The sequence below is a fragment of the Protopterus annectens genome, chromosome 1.part2 (assembly GCF_019279795.1).
Source record: "Protopterus annectens isolate FY-2018-M chromosome 1.part2, PAN1.0, whole genome shotgun sequence".
NCBI classification, from domain to species: Eukaryota; Metazoa; Chordata; order Ceratodontiformes; family Protopteridae; genus Protopterus; species Protopterus annectens.
This window is the reverse complement of record NC_056727.1, coordinates 1220605993-1220626844: the sequence shown is the minus strand read 5'-3', so window position 1 is coordinate 1220626844 and position 20852 is coordinate 1220605993. Positions and strand designations below refer to the sequence as shown.

At 42.6% G+C, this 20852-nt stretch overlaps 1 protein-coding gene across 2 annotated transcripts in view; it reads left to right on the top strand.

The window, feature by feature from the left end:
• The window catches only part of MACO1 (macoilin 1), a 1116587-nt gene that overhangs the window by 743125 nt on the left and 352610 nt on the right, over positions 1-20852 (top strand). For both annotated transcript variants that reach the window (XM_044060081.1, XM_044060080.1), the window contains exon 9: positions 3561-3681. In XM_044060081.1, coding sequence (XP_043916016.1) covers positions 3561-3681 — 121 coding nt within the window. The remainder of the gene's footprint in view (positions 1-3560; positions 3682-20852) is intronic.

Sequence of the window (20852 nt, the reverse complement as noted above, 5' to 3'; positions counted from 1 at the left end):
AACCGTGTTGTGTCAGTGTAAGAAGATTGTTTTGGGCCAGGTAAGGCATAAGTTGAAGGTGAATGCACTTTTCAAGGATTTTAGAGATTGGAGAGAGCAGACTGATAGGGCAGAAGTTAGAGATGCTGGTGTTTTTGCCTCATTTATGAAGGGGAAGAATATAGGCTGAGCCGCCAGAGTTTGGGGACATAAGATTCCTTAATAGATCTGTTGATTATAATACTGATTGGGAGAGCTAAGGCATCAGCAGCACATTTTAGGAAGGCAGAGGGAATGTATTAGTCCCTAGAGCCACTGTGGACTAGGGGTTAGACCATCTTCTCTGCTGCTGTTGGAGTGTCCTTAATAGGCTTGAGAGAACAACTTTTGTTGGTTTCAGATGTAGCAGGGAAGGCTTCTGTGCCTTGGTGATGGACTAGGATAAGTGTTCCCTGGCATGATATCTCTGACAGGGACAGAAAGTAAAATATATGAACTCCTGTTATTTAGCAGAGCTTGATTTATTGAGCTTGGCTCAGGGCTTACTTAGTTCAGGCTCTTATGCCTTCTCATTTTGGATTTATTGGTAAGAGAAAAAGGAGTTCTTTCTCTGAAGATTGCCACTCTGATGAACAGAGAAATGATTGTGAGAGAACTTCTGTTTTTTTGTTTTTGTTTGTTTTTTCTTCTTTTCAGGAAACTATGTATCTGATGTCTATTTTTGTTGAATTCAACATTTGGGTTGTTCCAATCAGGTCTGACGTCAGCACCTTCTTCTAGAGCTTTGGATCAAAGGCTTTGACCCCTCCTTTACCCACAATTCTCTCATCTAATTTACCTCAGATCTCGTGTGCCATCTTTTCCATCCCGATTTGTTTTCCAAGAGCTCTTGTTAATCTTTCATAAGTGAAAGATATTAAATATTTTCCCTCTTTTGACTCCTCCCTATAATTTTTGTAGCATTAAGGTAGTATAGTGTAGTTGGGGTTACATTCCTGTAGTTTTAAAGATTTATTATCTTATCTCGTAGTTATCTTTAGTATGTTCTGGTGTATTTCTAGGTAAATCTCCAGTTGTAGTAACATAATTAGGATAGTATAGTGCCAATGGGTATTGGTAAGATTTTTGGGATAGTCTTTTCTTAGCAGTGTTTTTTGAATTGTATAGTTTATAGACAGTTATTGATGGTCTTCTGTTGTCAGAAAATTTCAGGTTTTAAAGTTTTCAGCTTGTCAACACAAGACTTGTGTATACTCATTGCATGTTTTTACTTTTGTCTTTCGTAACTGGACCCTGTCAGTACTGTAGCCTCCCTTGAGACAAGAAAGCTCTGAAGCCTTTGCACCTTAACTGCTGATTGTATATGCCTCTGTTTGAGCCACTTAACAGATGGGATGCAAGGAAAGTGCCCCGAGCTTTGAAATCTGACTGGTGGTGGTATCCTAGGCAGGTAATAACCTGTACAGTGTTTGGGCTACTGGAACAGTGTTCTGTTAGAGTATCTGTTATGCTACGTATTTGCGTGCACACTTTTTCTGAGACTGGTTGGTACTTAGAATGGTCTTCAGTGAAATAAAATTTGACAGGAATTTTTTTACATCTTTTAGATACGCAATACATTGCTTGTATAGGTGACCAAAATTTGAGTGGTTTTCTCAAAGCTTTTACATCTTTGTCACCAGTCTGAATGTATACTGCAGCAAGGGACCTGCTACACATCTTTTTGGCAAGTACCTAACATAAATGTTCCTTTCAGTTGCATACTGTGCAACTTCTAAGCATGGCCCCAGGCTGCCACTGTAAAAAGGCATCTGTGCCTACTTTGTTACCAAAGGAATGACAACATTAGAAACAACTTATTTGATACTATATTTGAACTGTACTTATGCAAATAAATACAATGATGTGTTGAACAGCCTAAAAAGTCTGACTGGGCAACAAAAAATATCAAAAGGCAATTGGTTCTTAACTGTGATATTGCTTGATAATCACCGCTCTTCATGCTTGCTCACTTTTGCAGTGTGGGCCCATTTTATAATTGGATTAACTCAAAAGATGGGGTTGGTTTATTTTTGAGATAAAATTCCCTAGTTACTTAATGCAGTCTGCTTCACCTTGTATCTTAGTGCACTTTGAAATGGTACATACTTGTAAAGCCACGTTACAACATGTTTGGTAGTTACATAGAAGATTAAAGTTTTACCCCGTTAATGTGCTGATCCCTGTAGTCAGGGGTACAGGGTTTAATTGCTTTCACCTCCATTTGCTTATGCTGTGTGACTCTGAGCAAGTCAGTTGACCACACGGTGCACCCAGGTCACCCCTGAAAAGGGACATGAGTCCAGTGGGCTTACCTGGTTAACACAAGTTTAAAATTGCATCATGTCACACTTTTTTGAATTGTGCACTGTACTAGGGTCTTAATCTGACTAACTTGATCATAGCTGAAAATTGCATGCTTCCGTTTTTAACACTGTGGCTCCCTTATATTTAAACATTTTCCTGAGTATGTTTTGCCTAAATATATTATGAATTGGAGTTTTTCATTTCTGTAAGTCACTTTTAGCTGTTATGATTATTCATTAGCTATGCAAATTCAGCATACCCGATTTGTGTGAGATACTTGGTTCATTATTTTAAGACATCTGGAGTTCTTGCAGAATACTGGTACATGCTTTAATCGTACTCGGGACTGTAGCCTATCACGACAAGCAACAGGCATAAGGAGAAAGCCAATCTTGGAATGCCTGCCCGTTGCAGGATGTTTCCACACAGGCAGTTGTCAGTTCACCTTTTGTCATGTTTTAGTAAAAATGCTTCTAGTTACATAGAATTTATGTAGTTCATTCATTTTCGCATTTGTCTTCCTGATGAGTTTCATAGCTTTTTGTATTGCTTGTAAGCATTGTCTGACTTTTGGCATGGTTCTTAACATCTGCTTTGAAAATTATACACGTATCATAAGAACTTTTTTTTAATTATCGGTTACTTTGCAATTCCTGCATTTTGTATGCTTTTCTAGTAAGTAGAATCTGTAAACTTGCAGTAGTTCATGCATTTTGTATCAAGTTCATTTTACTTGCCTAACTATTGCCTTCTTTGTCATTTTCTACTGGGGCAACCCTGGTCAGCAAAATAAACAGTATGTATTAGTGTATGCCATCCAAGGTTGCAGCACAATATGGTGTAACCAACAACTCCGTTTTGGAACTCTGGTGAATGATTGTACTTGGAACATTTGTTTGAGTTTGAGGCATCTTGTTTTAATTCTGATATCCCATCTACCCTGTTTTTGGTAGACCTGTCCACTAGGTACATCACCAGCTAGAACGTTATTTTTAAAAATTGTCATAGGAAAATGTCTGACCTGAGAATTTGTTTTCCAGATGCTTATAAATAAGTGGGTTATCATTTGGAGTATTTAATTGCTGATAAAAGCATTGTTGTAATAGTTGTTGCAAATTTTGTGACCGACTCTGGTAACTGGCATAATATGGGAAATCTTTCTGAATTTATACATGTACACTTAAACATGCAGCCATGTGTGGTATCACCTGTATTTTAAAACTTATTTTTTGCAGAGGAGAATGCACAGAAACTTTAAGAGGTCGAATAAGGGAATTGGAAACAGAGTGCAAAAAGCTAACCATAGACATGAAAGTTAAAGAAGACCAGATAAGAGAATTAGAAGTGAAAATGCAGGTAGGTAACAGTTTTGAAGTTTCCATATTTTTTTGAATGTACATTACAACCGTAAGCATATCTGTTAATTTCAACAGTGTCTGCTCCCATTACCATTGTCTTGGGTTGCTTTAAGTAGTGATGCTCTGAAGTGTGCAGTGATTTGTGGAAAGCAATTCAAGAGGCATCCTAGGTTTCTGTTTTCCTTTGGCAGGTGAATTGACAGGCAACAGCAAAGTTTTTGGTGCATCTGAAAGTAATCCTGCATGGGATACAATAGTTTGAGTTTTACTGTTTGGTTAGGAGCTTTGACATGTTGCATTGATTTTACTTTTGAATCTGAGTTACACGAACATTTGTAGTTTTAACTTGATCTTTAACATCCCCTTGACTTTTTTAACTTAATCTCTTATTTATTGACATTCGTTTACCAGGAAAGACTGGGCAAGAACCCATTTCATTGGAGGATCTGGGAGAAAAGCTCCACAGAATCAAAAATTACAACAGTGGATCAAAATCAATAATAATAAAATGTACAATGGTAACGGAAGAATATAAACAAATAGAAAATATATAGGATAAATGCATCTGAGGCATAAGTATCAGAAAAAATGTGTGAGATAAATGCGAAACTTGTATATAAAAAAAAAAGTGGTTATATTGGTGGTAGAAGGTAAAGGTTTCCGTCTGCAGAGTCATACGAGAGGAAATGTTGAGTGTGTTAAACTGGCCAAAACAGGGCAATAGGGGAATTGCAAATATTGGTTGAAAACAGATTAAGGAAGTTAGTGTAAAGAATGAGAACGTGGAAAACGTTGTTGTATTGACACAGTATCATTTTGTCTGCCACTTTCTATTGCTAACCATCTTGCTTGCTTCTATTTGTGTATGTGCGTGTGTGGTTGATGTAGTTTGGTTTATTGCATTTGTTTTCTTTTTTTGGGTCAGCCCTGAAATTAGAATGAGTGCCTTAATGGAGCTTCATTGTTAAACAGACAAAAAGTAACTGGATTAAGTATAGATGACCTATTCATATGCTGCAGTATCCATTACATGTGGGAGTCCACCTCCAGATGACTCGTACGTCTGGCCATTTTACCAAAGATAAATGCTACTGCAAAAATACATGCAACTTCCAGCATCACTCAACGTACATCGGCCATAAACAGATGTCTGGTATAAAGTGGATGTCAGCACGCACCTACCTCAGAACTTTTCTGCCGCCTGTTTGACTGCCAGCTCCAGTTGTTGCTTGCTTTGGAAAGTGAACTCATGCTTTGTCCGTACTCAGATAAGTACCCCGTAAAGGTTTTTTGTTAACTTTTTTTTGCTGCTCTGTTGTTGTGGGTTAATGTCTGGTAGAAAGGGCAAGTGTCTGTGTGGAAAACAGATTCCGCATAAAGATTCGCATAAGCTCTGTTTGTTCTGTCTAGGCCCAGACCATGACCGCATATCTTGTGACATCTTAAAGGCCTTTGTACCACAGACCCTTAGGAGCCGACTTGCTGCTCTTAAACTGTATTTAGAGAATCAGCGTTTAAAACGCCTGGCTAGAGACGTGGATATTACTTCTGGCCCTTCAGAGGAGCCACCGACCAAAAAGGCCAAGAAACCTCGGCCTGAACTTACGACTGCACACTCCGTTCCGACCGCCCCTCTCAAGGCTGATGAAGGCCCAGAGGCCAAATTAGAACCAACAGACACTCTGCTGACGGGTACCCAGGGGAAGCCATTAAGGAGACTGCCGGCACGTCCCAGAGGTCGAGACAGACATCCGACCCGACTGCCAGGGAGGAACCACAGCTCATCTCCAGAGGCTGGTGTAGAGTATTCCAAAGCATAGTCTGAGAAGACATCCTTTTGGACATTGTGGAATGTTGCCTGACAACTGGTCCTCTGACTCTCCAACGTATCTTAGATACCCCTATGCCGGAGGCTCCTAAAAAGAAAAAAGACCAGGCATATCATGCCTACTCAGCAAACCATGCCATCTGATCAGATCCCTGACTGGCAGGCCTTTACCCAAGGCCTCTTTAATGTTTTCATGGCCTTACGCCAGACATCTGCTCCTGCCCAGGCTCCCCAGTCTCCACTCCTAGGCGTAGGCTTTTAGCAGATATTTCTTCTGAGGATGAAGACTCTTCAGGGGGACGAGTCCCTTACCTACACCTCCCAGCTTGCTTCTCCATTGGGGTATGCATCCCCAGAGGAGGAGTCCTGTGGAGCTGATTCCCTTGGGGAAAGACATCACCTTTGGAGATACCATTGTTCAAATGAAGGACTTTTTTAAATGAGGCTACAGTCAGGTTTCTGAGACTCAAAAACAGTACTATAACCTCTTACAAATGGAGTCCCGTAATCAGTCTGCAGATCCCCCTGTCCTTTTGGCCTTTTTGGATGCTTTCCCTGGCTGCATCAAATTCACCAGACTCCCAACCCCCAGTACCTAAATGCCCTGACAGATTAAAGTACCTGATGATGCAAAATTCCTTTACAAGGCTCCTTCTGCAGACCCTTCTACAATATCTGTTGCTGCAGATAAAACCTCTAAGCTACTCCCCTCTACTTCCTTCCCTTCGGATAAGGAAAGCAGGATTATGGAGTGGTTGGGTAAAAACATTTATATCTCTGCCAACTTAGCTGTGAGAGCCATAAACTATCAGACTCATAGGGCCAAATACTCTGTAGCCCTGTTGACTAATGCCATTAAACAATTTGGTGAATTACTTGATTCCCCTGATAAGGCCAAAATTACTAGCCTTTTGAATTCCTGCAGTCAAGTTACCAGGCACACTGTAAAGTGTAGTTATGATGCAGTGGAGGTCTCAGCAAGAGCAGGTCAGTACTTAGGAGATATTCCTGGCTCAGGCTACACCCTTTGCCAGATGATTTCAAAGCAAAACTTATGAACGCACCCCTAGACAACAAGGCCTTGTTTGGCTCTGCGGCTGCAGAGCTTTTTAAGGCCCTTCAGGAGAAAGACAAAGAGCTTCAGGACCTCGGACACATTTGTGCCCCCTGTTCCCCACTTCCAGAGGAACTACCCTGGGAAAACTACCTTTCTGAGAAGGCCTTCCAAAAGCCTGTCTTCCAAAGGAAAAAAGACTCCAGAAAGCAGACTCCTTCCAGGTGGTTTTCCTACACCAGACCCTGAGCCCAGCTACTCCCTTCTCCCTGTGTCTCTGTCTCTTCCTGCTTGGAAACAGATTACCCAGGACTCTTGGGTCCTTTCTGTCATAATACAAGGTTATTTCATGGTCTGGGACTCCAGACCATCCTTCAGAGGAATTACTCAACTCCCTCTAGACCAAATGGCTTTTTTTTCCTTTGTCCTGCACTCCCTTCTTTCTCAAGGCACTATCCAAGAAGTACCTCTAGATCTAAGAGGGAAAGGATTTTATTCCAGAATGTTCCTGGTCCCCAGGGAAGAAAGGTCCATGGAGACCTATTTTGGATCTATCCCATCTCAACACCTTTCTCAGGGTTCCCTTCCTTTGGATGCTGACTGCTCCTACTCTACTCCCCCGATCCTCCCTCAAGCCTACATGGTATCCTTAGAGATAAAGGATGCCTACCTGCACATCCATATCCACCCACTTTTCAGGAAGTTCCTTCATTTCTCAGTGGGATCCTTGTATTTTCAGTTCTGTGCTTTGCCATTTGGTCTCTCCACGGCCCCAAGAGTGTTCACAAAGTATCTAGCCCCAGTTATTGCCTCCGCCAGAATGCAGGCGATCCAACTATTCCCTTACCTGTGCGATATCTTCATCCAGGTATTGTCCCCACAGTTGGTACAAGAGCACCTGGACTATGCCATGTCCCCTGTTGAAAAAGGTAGGGTTCACCATAAATCTTCAAAAATCCTCTGACCCCCTCCCAGGACCATGTATTTCTAGGATGCAGGATTCCCTCTGTGCAAATGATGGCCTTACCTACCTTCAGACAAAATTCTGAACCTCACTACATATTTCCAGGAACAACTACCTCTCCAAGCTCTGTCACCCAGAGAGTTCCTAAGACTCTTGGGGTTCATGGCTTCCACCATTCCCATGGTAAGACTACACATGAGAATTTCAATGATACTCAAGGATGGTCTAAAAACACCACCTACACCCTCTGGAGTTTATGGTCCCATTCTTACCTTGCCTATCCAAGGAGCTAGAGTGGTGGATTGCTCAGATTTCAAAAAATCCAGGCCGGTCTTTGCAGTCTCCTTATACCAACCAGGATCTGTACAGGGATGCATCAGACTTGGTTTGGGGGCAACCCTTGCAGACTGGAGAGAGATGCAAGGACCCCCTACCAGCAGAGAGAACATAGCATCTAGGAAATGAGAGCCTTGATCTTTGCCATACAAATCTTCAAGGCTCCCCTCCTCCCAGGAGTGGTGAGATGGTACACAGACAACACCATGGTGATTTGGTACATCAACGTGGGGGGAGGGGGCAAAGTCCTACATCCTATGCAGACTGGCTTTGTATGTGTGGGAGATTGCTCAACAGAGTCAGGTGCATCTCCTAACCATCTACATTCCCTCAGCCCAGAATGTGATGGCGGATTCTCTAAGGAGGTCCATGACTCAATCCCACGAATGGATGTTAAACTAGGGATGTGTTCCTGGACCCTGGTCCATTGATGGGAGTACCAGTAGACTTGTTTGCCTCCCCCATGAACAGACCACTCCCAATTTATTGCATCAGGATATACACTCCTGGGGTGTGGAAAATGGATGCTCTTTCCTTTCCATGGAAGGGGATGTTCGCATATGCACCCCCCTTCCCTCTTCTACAGAAGGTTCTACTGAAAATTCAAAGAACAACCAAAACTCTTGTTGGTGACCCCCTTTTGGCCAGGACAGCACTGGTTCCCCCTTCTACATCATCTAGCCAAGGGCAATCACCGCAAGTTACCCCTCAGGATGGATCTACTCCCACAGGAAAAGGGAACTCTCATACATCCTGAGATGTACACCCTGAACCTGACACTGTGGTTGATAGGGCATTAATTCATTTTAGATACCTTTATACTGAAGACGTGCTTCAGGTTCTGCCGGAGGCTAGAAATCCCACTACCAGGAAATCCTCCCTATCCAAATGGAAAAGATTTTCAACTTGGTGTCTCAAACATGACTTACAACCACTGTCTGTAGAACCTCCAGTGGTTCTATCTTACCTGTATGAATTAACACTGGCTTGTCGTATTCTTCCATCAAGGCACATTTTTCTGCCATCTCAGCATGTTTACCTTTGACTCCTCCCTTGGCTTCCAGGTTAGAAGTCAAGTTTTTCTCAAAGGAGTCCTGTACATTAGACCCCCAAAGAAACCTATCCCTCCTTGGGACCTTTAACTTCGTGTTGGAAAAACTTATCCTACATCCCTTCGAACCAGCTAAGGACTCCACTCTACAACACTGCATGCAGAAAACTGTTCTCTTTTGATGGCTATTACTTCAGCAAGAAGGGTCTCTGAACTGCAAGCAAACTGCGTACCACCTCATCCTTCATGCCCAGGGTAATTAATGAACTCTCCCGCAGTCACACCATCACTCTGCCTACTTTCTTCCTTCGCCACAGTCCTCTAGCGAAAGGATCCTCCACTCCTTGAATGTGCATAGACAACTCAGTTTCTACATGGCTAAGACCAAATCCATTTGAAAATCAGATAGGGTCTTTATCTTCTATCACCCAAGAGCCCTGGGACACCCTGTTTCCAAGCAAACTTTCTTCCTGGATCCATAGATCTATTACCTTCTGCTGCACAGCCAGTGGTAAGAAACTTCCTTTCCCAATGAAGGCACACTTCACTAGGGCTGTGTCCTCTTCTGGGACTTTCATTAAGGGCTTGGATACAGCTGCCATTTTAGAGGCAGCTACATGGTCATCTGTCGACACTTTCACCAAATACTGCAAGTTGGATGTCATTTCCGGGTCCAGAGCTAGTTTTGCCAGGGCTATTTTGCATGGCTTTGTGGAAAACACCTCTGTTCCTCCTCCCATTCCTACTGTAACATGAGCTTTAGCACTCTCCCTCATGTAATGGATACTGCAGCATATGAATAGGACATAGTGTAGCTGTGTAAAATCTTACCATAACCTTAGATATCCTTCTCTTCTATATGCTGCAGTATAGTCTCCCACCCTGCCTTCCCCCTGATGCTTGCCTGACTCCTTGGTACTCACCCTACACGCTGGTGCCCAGCGGCATTCAGATGTTCTTCGTGTTTCCCTGTTACAGTCATCACATTTGGGTTATCTGCTTGCAGTAGCCCTCAGTCGGCCTGATTATCCAAGTCTTGGGTCCTGCGTCGGATGCTATCTCATCTTCCATGACGTCAGGGGTATAAAGCATGCAGCCTACGTCATTACATCAGTCTTTCTTGCTGTGCGGTACCCGAAGCAGAAGCAGTTCGCAAGTGCCGGTCGGCCGACTCCTGAAATTTTCATTTTCGAGTTTCAGAACCGAAGTCTTCAACTAAGCTAAGTACCCTGTTGGGGAACCTTTTTCTTTCTCTAAACCGATGTCAGTAAAAGTTAACAATTGTATTTCTTGTGGAAAGCAAATACCTCATAAAGATTTTCATTCGTACTGCATACCTTGCTTAGGCCCAGACCACGACGTACCTCACTGTTGGTTTTGTGCCTTATTCAAACCTCAAACTATTTGTAGTCAGTTTATTTACACTTCTAAATACTTTGGTACTCTGTTCAATTATCCAGAAATGGCTTCGGTAGGCCACCTGACTACCGACATTACGAAAAAACGCAAAGCTAAAGACAGAGACAGACCACATAGGGCCAGAGCTGCCGACGACACTTCTCCTAAGCTAGTCGCCAGTTCGCCGGTACTCAGAGGCGCTTTCATAGCCCCTGATACCTGCTACTTCAGATTCGCAGGCCTCTACTGAGACCCATTTGGAGTCTGGTATGCCACGAGATGCTTCTTCGACTGTGGAACCTGTGGATGTCTCTACCTTGGATGGGTCCAGAGACCCTGTGCAGGCACTGGTTTCTGAGGGTGTATTCAGGCCTACTCACTTGCATATTAAACCAACGCCATCTTCTTCTTCAAGGCCTAAAACTCGATCCATGCCTAGAAAACTGATGCCCAGACGACATGGTCAGGCCCCTATGCCTAAAAAAACAAATGATAAGAATGGCTGAAGACCTTATTACTCTAATCAGGGGAAGCCACCCTTCCCCCTCTAAGGGACCTAGGACTGATTCTCCTCCTGACTCTTCTGATCAAGACTCTGAAATTTCTGTTTTCTCTGACCAGGGTTTACCCTTATCTACCTATAAGGATTCTGATGCAGAGGACTCCATTCCTTCTGCTTCCCCTCCAGAGGATTTCTCTTTTGGTAAAACCTTGCATACTCTTAGGGAGTATTTTCGCTAGGAGAGCCAGGATTACTCTGACTACAAAAAGAGGCTTAGGGATTTCTTACTCCTGCCCCAACACAAGCCTTTGACCATCCCTCCTGTACTGGACATTGTTGATGATGCCTTCTTGGAATCTAGCCTGGCCCCTGACTCTCTACCTCCTGCTCCCAGAAAACCTGACAGGTATTACAGGGTTCCTGACTCTCACATGTTCCTCTTTAAAAATCCTACTGTGCATCCTGAGACTGTTTCACACTGACCCAAGGGCATTAAGGCTACCTCTGCCAAAAGAAGGTATACACTTTTGTAACCTTGGCCATTAGGGCCTTAAACTGCCAATTTCATATGTTAGTGTCAGCAGCATATTATTGGACTGCTTAAACAGAAAATGATGACTGTGCTGAAAATAAAGATTTACAGGATTTAATGCATTCTGCTGAACAAGTTGGAAAACATACTTTGCAATGTGGTTTTGATTCATTAGAGGCATCTTGCAGGGCTGCTGTCACTGGGTCTGTACTTAAAAGGTATGCTTGGCTTAAGGAGCAATCTTTGCCAGATCATGTTAAAGCTAAATTGCTGGATGCTCCCTTAAACCAAGACCGCCTGCTTGGCAACAAAGACAAAGAAGTACTTAAAAAGATGGAGGAAAAAGCTAAATCTGTGCAAATTGTTAAAGATTTCCTGCAAGTACAGCCTCCCAGATTTAGTAGGCATTGGCCCTCTAAGAATTAGCCTTTTCCTGCCTCTTCCAGGCCTTCAGTTCAAACCCAAAACCAGCAGAACACCCAGGCTACCAGCAGAACACCCAGGCTTCAGTCCCAAGGTACTTGCAGGACTAAGCAGTGGGGGGGGGGGGCTTCCACTTCCAAAGCAGGGAGTAGTAATACTCCCCCCCATGGTAAACTGTCTCTGACTTAACTTTAAACCTTCCAAGCCCTGCACAACTGACTGTTCCTTTAGGGGGAAAGATTGCCCTGTAGGCAAAAAAATGGTAACTCATTACCCAGGGCAAATGGGTTTTAAAAATAGTTTCCCAAGGATACAGATTCCACTTCCATTCCTTACCAACCCCAAACGGTTGGCCAGATCTACCCCCAATTCAGTGGGCAGAGGCTCAAAAGCAAGTTCTCTCTCTTTTAAGCATCAGGGCTATTCAACCTGTCCCAGAAGAAGAATGGGGACAAGGATTCTACTCAAGAATATTTCTGGTACCCAGGAAAGACTATTCCTGGTACCCAGGAAAGACCATTCCTGTCATCCTATCCTGGATCTGTCTATCCTAAACACATTTTTGGTGATCCCAAAATTCAAGATGCTAACTCATCAGCTGCTTCCTATGCTAGGCAAAGATGCCTGGTTGGCAACACTGGATTTAAAGAAAGCCTACCTGCATATCCCAATAAGAGAATTATGCAGAAGATACCTATGCTTCAAAGCGGGCTACATGCACTATCAGTTCTTTGCACTGCCCTTTGGCTTGTCTACTTCACCCAGGGTATTCACAAAGTGCCTAGCTCCAGTCATTGCATTTTGCAGGCAAAGAAATATTCAAATATACCCATACCTGGACAATTGTCTAATTCAGGCAGAAAGCCAGGACATGCTATTAAATCATCTGACATTTGTAAGGAAATGAACTTCTCTGGGGTACACCGTAAACGAAAAGAAATCATGTCTTGTACCCGGTCAACAAATTGTATTCCTTGGAGCAAGCTTGAATACAACTTCCCAGATCGCCTACCTTACGCCAGACAAACAAGTTAATTTGACAGCCTACTTCAAATTACTGGCCACAAAGACCCAGCTATCTGCAAGGAAAATACTGCAAGCCCTGGGGTTCATCGCCTCCTGCATTCTACTAATTCCATATGCAAGACTGCGTATGAGGAAACTACAATGTTATCTTAAAAAGCCTATGGTGTCAACATTTTCAGGATCTAGAATCAATGATTCCTATCATACCTTGTCTACAGATAGAGTTCCTTTGGTGGGCAGAGGCCTGCCACCAAAACAAGGGACTGCCATTCACTCTACTCCCTGCCACCCAAACCCTAACAACAGATGCATCAGACTATGCATGGGGGCTCACTTTGCAGGGAAGTGCATTCAGGGCAAATGGAACCCAAGTCAAATGTACCTGCATATCAATAAAAAAGTAATGTTAGCTGTACAGAATGCTCTGACAGCTTTCAAGGACCACTTTCTTCCAGGACAATTATTGGTAAAGACGGACACCACCACTGTTATGTGGTACATAAACAAGCAGGTAGGAACCCACTTGTATCCTCTCTGCAGACTAGCCATGGCTCTGTGGAACACAGCCATGAGCTACCAAGTGCACCTACAGGCTGAATTCCTGCCAGGAAAGCTAAGTACACTGGCAGACGACCTAAGCAGAAATCTCATGGACCCACACAAGTTGAAGCTGGAACCAAAGATATTCAACATGTTGAAAAACAAATGGGGGAGCCCAGAGATAGACCTGTTTGCCTCCCCCCAGAACTACCAATTGGACAAATTCTGCACAAGGACTTCCTACAAACAAGCTTGGAAAGTGGATGCCCTGTCCTTCACCTGGAAAAACCTATCAGTTTATGCCATTCCCCCTCTGCCTCTCCTCTCCAAGGTACTACTAAAGATGAAACGGGGCAAACCAAGGACAATACTGATTGCACCAGACTGGCCACACCAACACTGGTGGTACCCCCTCTTGCGCTGTATCACTGCTGGTACCATGCCACCTGCCTCAGACTCCTGTCCTGCTGTCCCAGCAGGAGGGCCAGATTCTGCACCCAGTGCTTCAAACTCTAACCTGGCAGCCTGGCTAATTACCTGATCTCTCTGTTACCATCCCTCAGTAAGCAAGTGATGGATGTCATTCTGGAGGCAAAGAGGCCTAATACTAGAAAATCTTATGCTGAAAAATGGAAAATATTCTGTTTCTGGAGCCAAACTCAGGGGATGGGCACAGCAGTGCCCAATTTACCTCAGATTCATCAGTACTTAACTGAGATGCTTCACAAGGGCCTTTCCTTTTCCTCCATCAAAATTCATGCCTCAGCCATTTCACCTCATTACAATACAGAACCACCCCTCTTCACTCATCCACTGCTGAAGCAGTTCCTCATAGGGGCCAAAACCTTAAGGCCACTCAGGAGAGCCCCTACTCCAGCCTGGGACCTTAACTTTGTACTGGAAAAGCTCACTTTACCTCCCTTTGAGCCAGCTGCAAATGCAGAGTTAAAATTCCTTTCTTGGAAAACAGCCTTCCTTCTAGCCATCACTTCAGCAAGAAGGGTGTCTGAATTGCAGGCTCTCATGGCAGTGGAGCCTTTCATCATCTTTCATGCGGACTGGGTGTCCCTCAGGACCATTCCCTCCTTCATGCCCAAGGTGGTATCCAGTGTGGCCCTTAATCAGTCCATTCATTTGCCAACCTTCTTTTCTCATCCACAGAACAAAGGGGAACGAATACTGCACTCCTTGGACGTGCACAGACAACTTGGATCTTACTTGGACAGGACTAAACCTCTCAGGAAATCTGAGCAGCTGCTGGTTGCATTTGCTGCAGGGGCAGAAGGGAAGGCCATTTCAAAGCAAACCATTTCTAATTGGTTAGGCCACTGCATTCATTTCTGCTATAAGCACTATGGAAAACCTACCCCACAGGGGATAAGACCACATTCAACCAGGGCTGCATCTACCTCTACAGCCTTTCTCAGAGGTGTCCCTACCAGGGACATCCTAGAAGCTGCTACCTGGAGTTCTGTACATACCTTCACCTAGCATTACCACTTGCCAATTTTTTTCTAAATCCAGAGCTGGCTTTGCCACTACAGTCTTGCAGGGCCTTATAGCTGGTCCTAATGCTATCTGATTACCTCCTCCCATCCTTAGCTAGCTTTGGGAATCTACCCAAATGTGATGACTGCTGCAGTGAAACACAAAGAACATAGTACAGTTATGTACACTTACCATAAATGTAGATGTTCGTGTACTCACTGTTGCAGTCCTGGTTACCCTACCTCCAGCCCCCTGACGTCTATTGACTATACTTCTATTCTTGTTTGCTATGCTTAAAGCTTTTTGTTGTATTTGCTTTTTTGTTGAAGGTGTAACCTTGTATATAATTGCTTCCCATTATGGGGGCACCTGACATCTGGGGCAAAAACAAACTGATCTAATGGCTTCTGCTGCATGCTTTATACCCCTGACGACCTGACGTCATGGAAGATGAGACAGCATCCGACGCAGGACCCAAGACTTTGATAATCAGGCCGACTGAGGACTACTGCAAGCAGATAACCCAAATGTGATGACTGCAACAGTGAATACACTCGAACATCTACATTTATGGTAAGTGTACACAACTACTTTCTGAAGTAGGTGCGTGCAGACGTCTGCTTTATGTCCGATGTCTGTTTATGGCTGACGTACACTGGGTGGTGCGGGCTGTCGCAAGTACCTTCACAGTAGCATTTATCTTTGGTAAAACGATCGTACGTACGAGTCAACCTGAGGCAGACTCCCTCATGTAAAGGATACTGCAGCATATAGAAGAGAAGGATATGTAAGGTTATGGTAAGATTTTACACAACTATACTTTTTGATCTGATAAATGTTGATACAAGTTACTGAAAACCACATTGGCTTAGCCGTAAGTGTAAATTGTTTGTAGTGGCTTACAGCATACATTTTCTGAGTTTTCTTTTAAAACTATTCTTGATGGAAAGTGTGCAAGTGATTGAAGAGATGTACATGCAGCAGTTCTTCATTCACTTGCAGTGCTCAGACGTGCATATCGAAAGTTCTTCTACCTTTGTTTGACTTTGAGAGTTAGAGTCTCATGAGTCTCAAGTAACCCCATCTGGTTTTAGGACATGCAAAAGTGAAGTTTCAGTCAAGCTTCAAATATTAGTTGCATGTTAGAATGTAACGAATACTTAGGCAACGGAGACCCACCTTCCATTTTTAGTTTCAATTGTGTAACATTTTTTATTGCCTGTAGTCATAGAAAAAAGGCAAAAGGTAGCATTGATTATTGAAATTGCTATACCCAGCAATTTTTTTTTTTATGACATGCTGAGAGCAACTGAATCTTAAAATACTAGGATTTGCAAGCAGAAATGAGTTATGTGGAAGAAAGATATTCATATGATTTTAGGTGTAGCAGTAGGATGAGCTACAGGACTATTAATTTGTTACAGTTATACTTATGCTACCAGTGTACATGTAACCTCATATGAACTGCAGGAGGAGGCAATTCTGACACATTGTAGGTGCTGCGTAAAGCACTCTGCTAACAAAGTACTGATTTCATGAACTTTATTTATGGCCAGACTTGGGAAAAGAGGTTAATTCCTATCAAGGTATGTTAAAAACCTAAGCATTTAGAGAAATTATGCTGGCAAATCCTATATTCTTGTAAGAGTGGCCAATTTATGTTTTCCCTCAACTTGTGACTGTCCCTACAGCAGGTTCTGTGGCTTCTACGTAGCGGAATACTGCTGATGTTTGGGGGACTATAAAAAGATGCAGATAGCCATACCTAGTGTAAGCGGTGTAATATTTAATAATTCTGGTGCAAGGAGCTATGAAAGTACTCTGTGTAGTTAAGGAACCTGACTGGACTTCAGTCATGTGTTTTATAGTAGTAATGCCCTAATCAGATGACGCAGTCATTTTAGGAGGAGCTCACTATTTGAGAGAAACATTAGTTCAGTCTGTTTTTGAATGTTGCCAAAGAAGAAACCAGTACTCTAATGCCATATAGATGTTTGCACTGAAAATTTATTTCTGAAATATGCTTTGTCATGCTACAAGCTTTCGTAGGGGGAAAAAATTATGAAGGGTATCCTGCATCCCGTCCATTATTGTGCTTCACTTCATTTGTCTTACGAATCATTTGACGTACAGTGCTACATGCAGATTTTGTACACTCTACATACTTGTGCGCTTACATGTGCTTTTGCTGTCATGTGAGCTGTTTTGGTTTATTTTACTTTAGAATTTGCAGCGGTTTCCCAAGTTAATTCAATTGAGATTATACCCAAGTAAAAGATATCCCATAGTGTTTCAGTAAGTTGATTGTCTTAGTTACTCCTATCTTGTAAGTTGATTTTTAACAATTTAATTCAAGAGAATTGTAATAGTTTTTAAAGATTGTGTAGTGAAGTAGAATGCAACCGTTTTTTTTGAAGTGATGGAAAATTGGTCACCTGTGGTGGTAGGTGGAAAACTGGCCAACAGTGTGGAACAGGGATCAACCAAGCAGGTGGCCAGTGAGAGGAAACATGTTACTAAACATTAACTTAAGGATGTCAGTATATCTGCAGAAATGGTTTTCCGCAAACCATTTCCTAATAAGTTGGTGACTGTCCATTGCAATTGGAAGGTGGAGAGAGAGAGAAGTGATAAGAGCAGTCTGATATTTTTCTTATGCAACCATTGCTATAAAGGTAGAAATTAACTGAAGTATATAGTCAGTTGATAGATAAAGCAAGATGAAGTAGCTTGGAGCACCTGAAAGAGGAAGTTGGGTTAGTATGGACCTTGTGAAAGAATGGCAGATGGACGTGTTTTTTAAAATTGGTTATGTACAAGGCACATTGTTTACTGTTGACTGGTACAGAGTATTGGGAAAGCCATGATTAGTAGTGGTGCAGTTTGAGTGAGTTTGAGAAAGAACATGTGTTTTCACAAGTGTAGTGGCCAGGTAAATATGTTATAGAGGGCAGTCCTGTTAAGCATCTATTTTAAATAGCCTGCTTTAATGAAGAGGTCTTGGTTTTCTGAAGTTATAGTGAGTTTTCAAAGGAGTATAAAGTGTAAGCCAATCCCCCCCCCCCCCCCCCCAGCAATATTGAAATATTTTCTTCTAAGTGGGCTTCCAGTTCACATTTTATCGTGCTTAATTAACAAAACGCTTCACACAACAGAAAACTTGAAAAAATGGTATACAGTAATCTAAACACAAATACAACCGATGTGCATTAAAATTTACAGGGAACAGTTGTCTATGGCACAATTAAACCACAAACTTGCAAAACTATATAACAAGCAGTTGTACATTGGAGCAAATCATGGAGAGCAATAGTAGCATTTTTACATTATATAAGGAATAGTTGCATCCCATTTTGCACTGTTAGTGTTAGAGGATTACCAGAGCTTGCTGTTAGAAAGCTGCAAATGGTAACATTACTCAGAGTGGAAAACTTTAAAGAAATTGCAAAGCATCTAAAAATTCCAAACAGAAGCTTAGTATGGCTAGATATCTTAAGGCTGTGCTGTGTCCAAAGTGCAACATTAAATGACTTTAAAGTCTCAAGAGTCATGCTTTCACTTAAGTAGGCTAGCATAAAAATAATCCATTGGTAAACTAAGGATCAGAAAAGTCTTCTATAGAAACAAACCACTGCAAAGATGAGTTGAATCAGAGGGACTCAAGAGGAAAAATATGTAATCCTTCTGGACTGTAACATAAGAACACAGTGTAAAAGACTGGCCACACAGCTGCATATTTGATAGTCTGAAAGTCGCTTGCTACAAAGTTAAATGTCTACATCACGATAGTCCCAAAGTCCAATATTCCACTGGCTCCAGCCTCTTCTCCACTTTCAGAGGCATCAAAGGATAGAGCCCGGACTAAAAAACCCAGTGCAAGGCAATCAGAGTTTGATTAGTGGCTTGGATGCTTGGTACAGATTGGGAGGCTGGGTATTGCTGGGTCCCAGCTGGTGTTGCAGCTGCTGCTTGACATGATCCTTGTCAGAAGGCAAGAATAAAATTAGAAGGTAGAGTTTGGTGCAGGGAATGAGATTGGAGTGTCCATCCAAGCCATTAATAGTAGCCCTTGATGTCTGCTCCCGGGGAGAACAAGTAAGCTGTTAGATGTATGTGGTCCCTATGATGTTGGTGCACGTCTCTGTCCAGCGGGAGGGTCAGGGCCGTCACCCAAAATACACGAAAGCACCAAACCACCTACATGTCTGCCGTGAATAACTGTCCCTCTGGGAGGCTCTTGCCCCAGGAGATTTGAAGGGAGTTCCCGCCCGAGGGAATGAATAAGTTTGAGTGTAATAGGAGAGGGCTTAATAATGAGGTAGAGGGAAAAGCACTTATTCAAATGGAGGGAAGGGACCTTTTCTAGATGCCAAAATCACATCCAGCATTCATCCACTAGAACCAAAGAATCCTCCAAATGGTCAAGAGCAATATTAAATCTGCAGTACACAGTTGTCTACACTCTAAGGTACATAATCCTCAAATAGCAGCTAGAACTCTGCATTCTGGCAACCACACCTCACCATCTTCAGAGCCTTGTGTATATTTTTCAAAAATATCTGGGGAGCAGATGGTTATGAAATTGCAGTCTGAGATGGAAAGAATTAAAGGAGCATTTCAAGAGTGGATTTTGGTATGGAAGGATCTGGTAGGACTATGATACCAACTAATTTGACAAGAACCATTGAAGATAAATCTCAAAACTGAACATGATTTAGAAAGTAATTTGTTTACATGCGGAAATGTGCATAGTGGAAGAACTGATATTGATAAATTTTGATTGAGCTAGATGGGATATAGTTGTAGATAAATAGGTGACATCTGTGCTCCCTTTCAGATATATGCATCATAGACATGGGAAGTGTTAAGATTGCCTCTGTAAAGCTGGTTTATGGTATGTACTATTTACACAGTATTATATATTACTAATTTGGGTACTTTCCCATTATCGGGGCAACACTTTTAATGAGTGCTTTCCATTCCATTCATTGAGACAGTGTTGTCATGGATACAATGACTCTTTGGATAGTAACAGCTATAATCCTGAAATGGGCTTATTATAACCAGCCCCAATTTTCAAGCACCCTGTTTCTAGCTCAAAAAGTTTAACCTCTTTCGCCTAATTTTTTTTCAAGATGGGGTAGCGATTTACAAACAGTGGCCACTCTTTACAGGCAATAAACAGTGCCCAGTCCCAGCTTTAGTCACTTTAACTTTAGAAACTCCATGTGAATTAAAGTCCTGTTATAGTGTTTTAAAAGCCATCATAGGTTGATACTAGGCCATCTGCCCTAGGGCATTTACAAGCCTAGCCAGAGTGTGTTTGGCTTTCGCCACCCTTTTTAGATTAGTTGACTGTGCCTCTGTATAGTAGGTCACAGAAGATAGCCCATTTAAGGTTAGTTTACCATGCCTCTGTCTAGCAGTGACAGAAGAGATCCCAGGGTAAATTTACTATCTCCCATCCAAACGTCAAGATTCTTCTTGAAGAGGGTCATTGAGGGGCTCTGTCTAACATGGATTGGGATTTTGTTTCAGAGTGAGGGGAGCCTCTGGGATATGAATCTGTCCCTCCAGCATGTTCTATTTATTTCTGTGCTGAGGTTTAAGTCACTGGAGCGTGTAGCTCTGATGGATTTGGATTTCTTGAGGTGGAGCATGTCCATTAATTCAGGGTTGGACATTGCTTTATATGTCAGGCACAGGTCGCCTCTGAGTAGGCGGTAAGCAACTGAGTAGAGCTGGAGTTTCTTTAGCCTAACTGTGTAGAGCATCTATTTGAGTCCCTTGATCCTCTTGGTGAGGTACTTTTGGGGTCTTTCTAGTTGTAGCAGGTGTCTGGTAAGGTACATCCCAAATGGGGCATTGTATTCAGTTATGGGCCTGATGAGTAGAGGGGCACAATAACCTCTCTTAATCTAGATGTGAACCCCTTTGTGATAAGGTGGGCTATATAGAATGTCTTTCTAACCACTTTGGCAATGTGATTGTCAAAGGAGAGATTGGCAATCTACTTGGGTCCCCAAA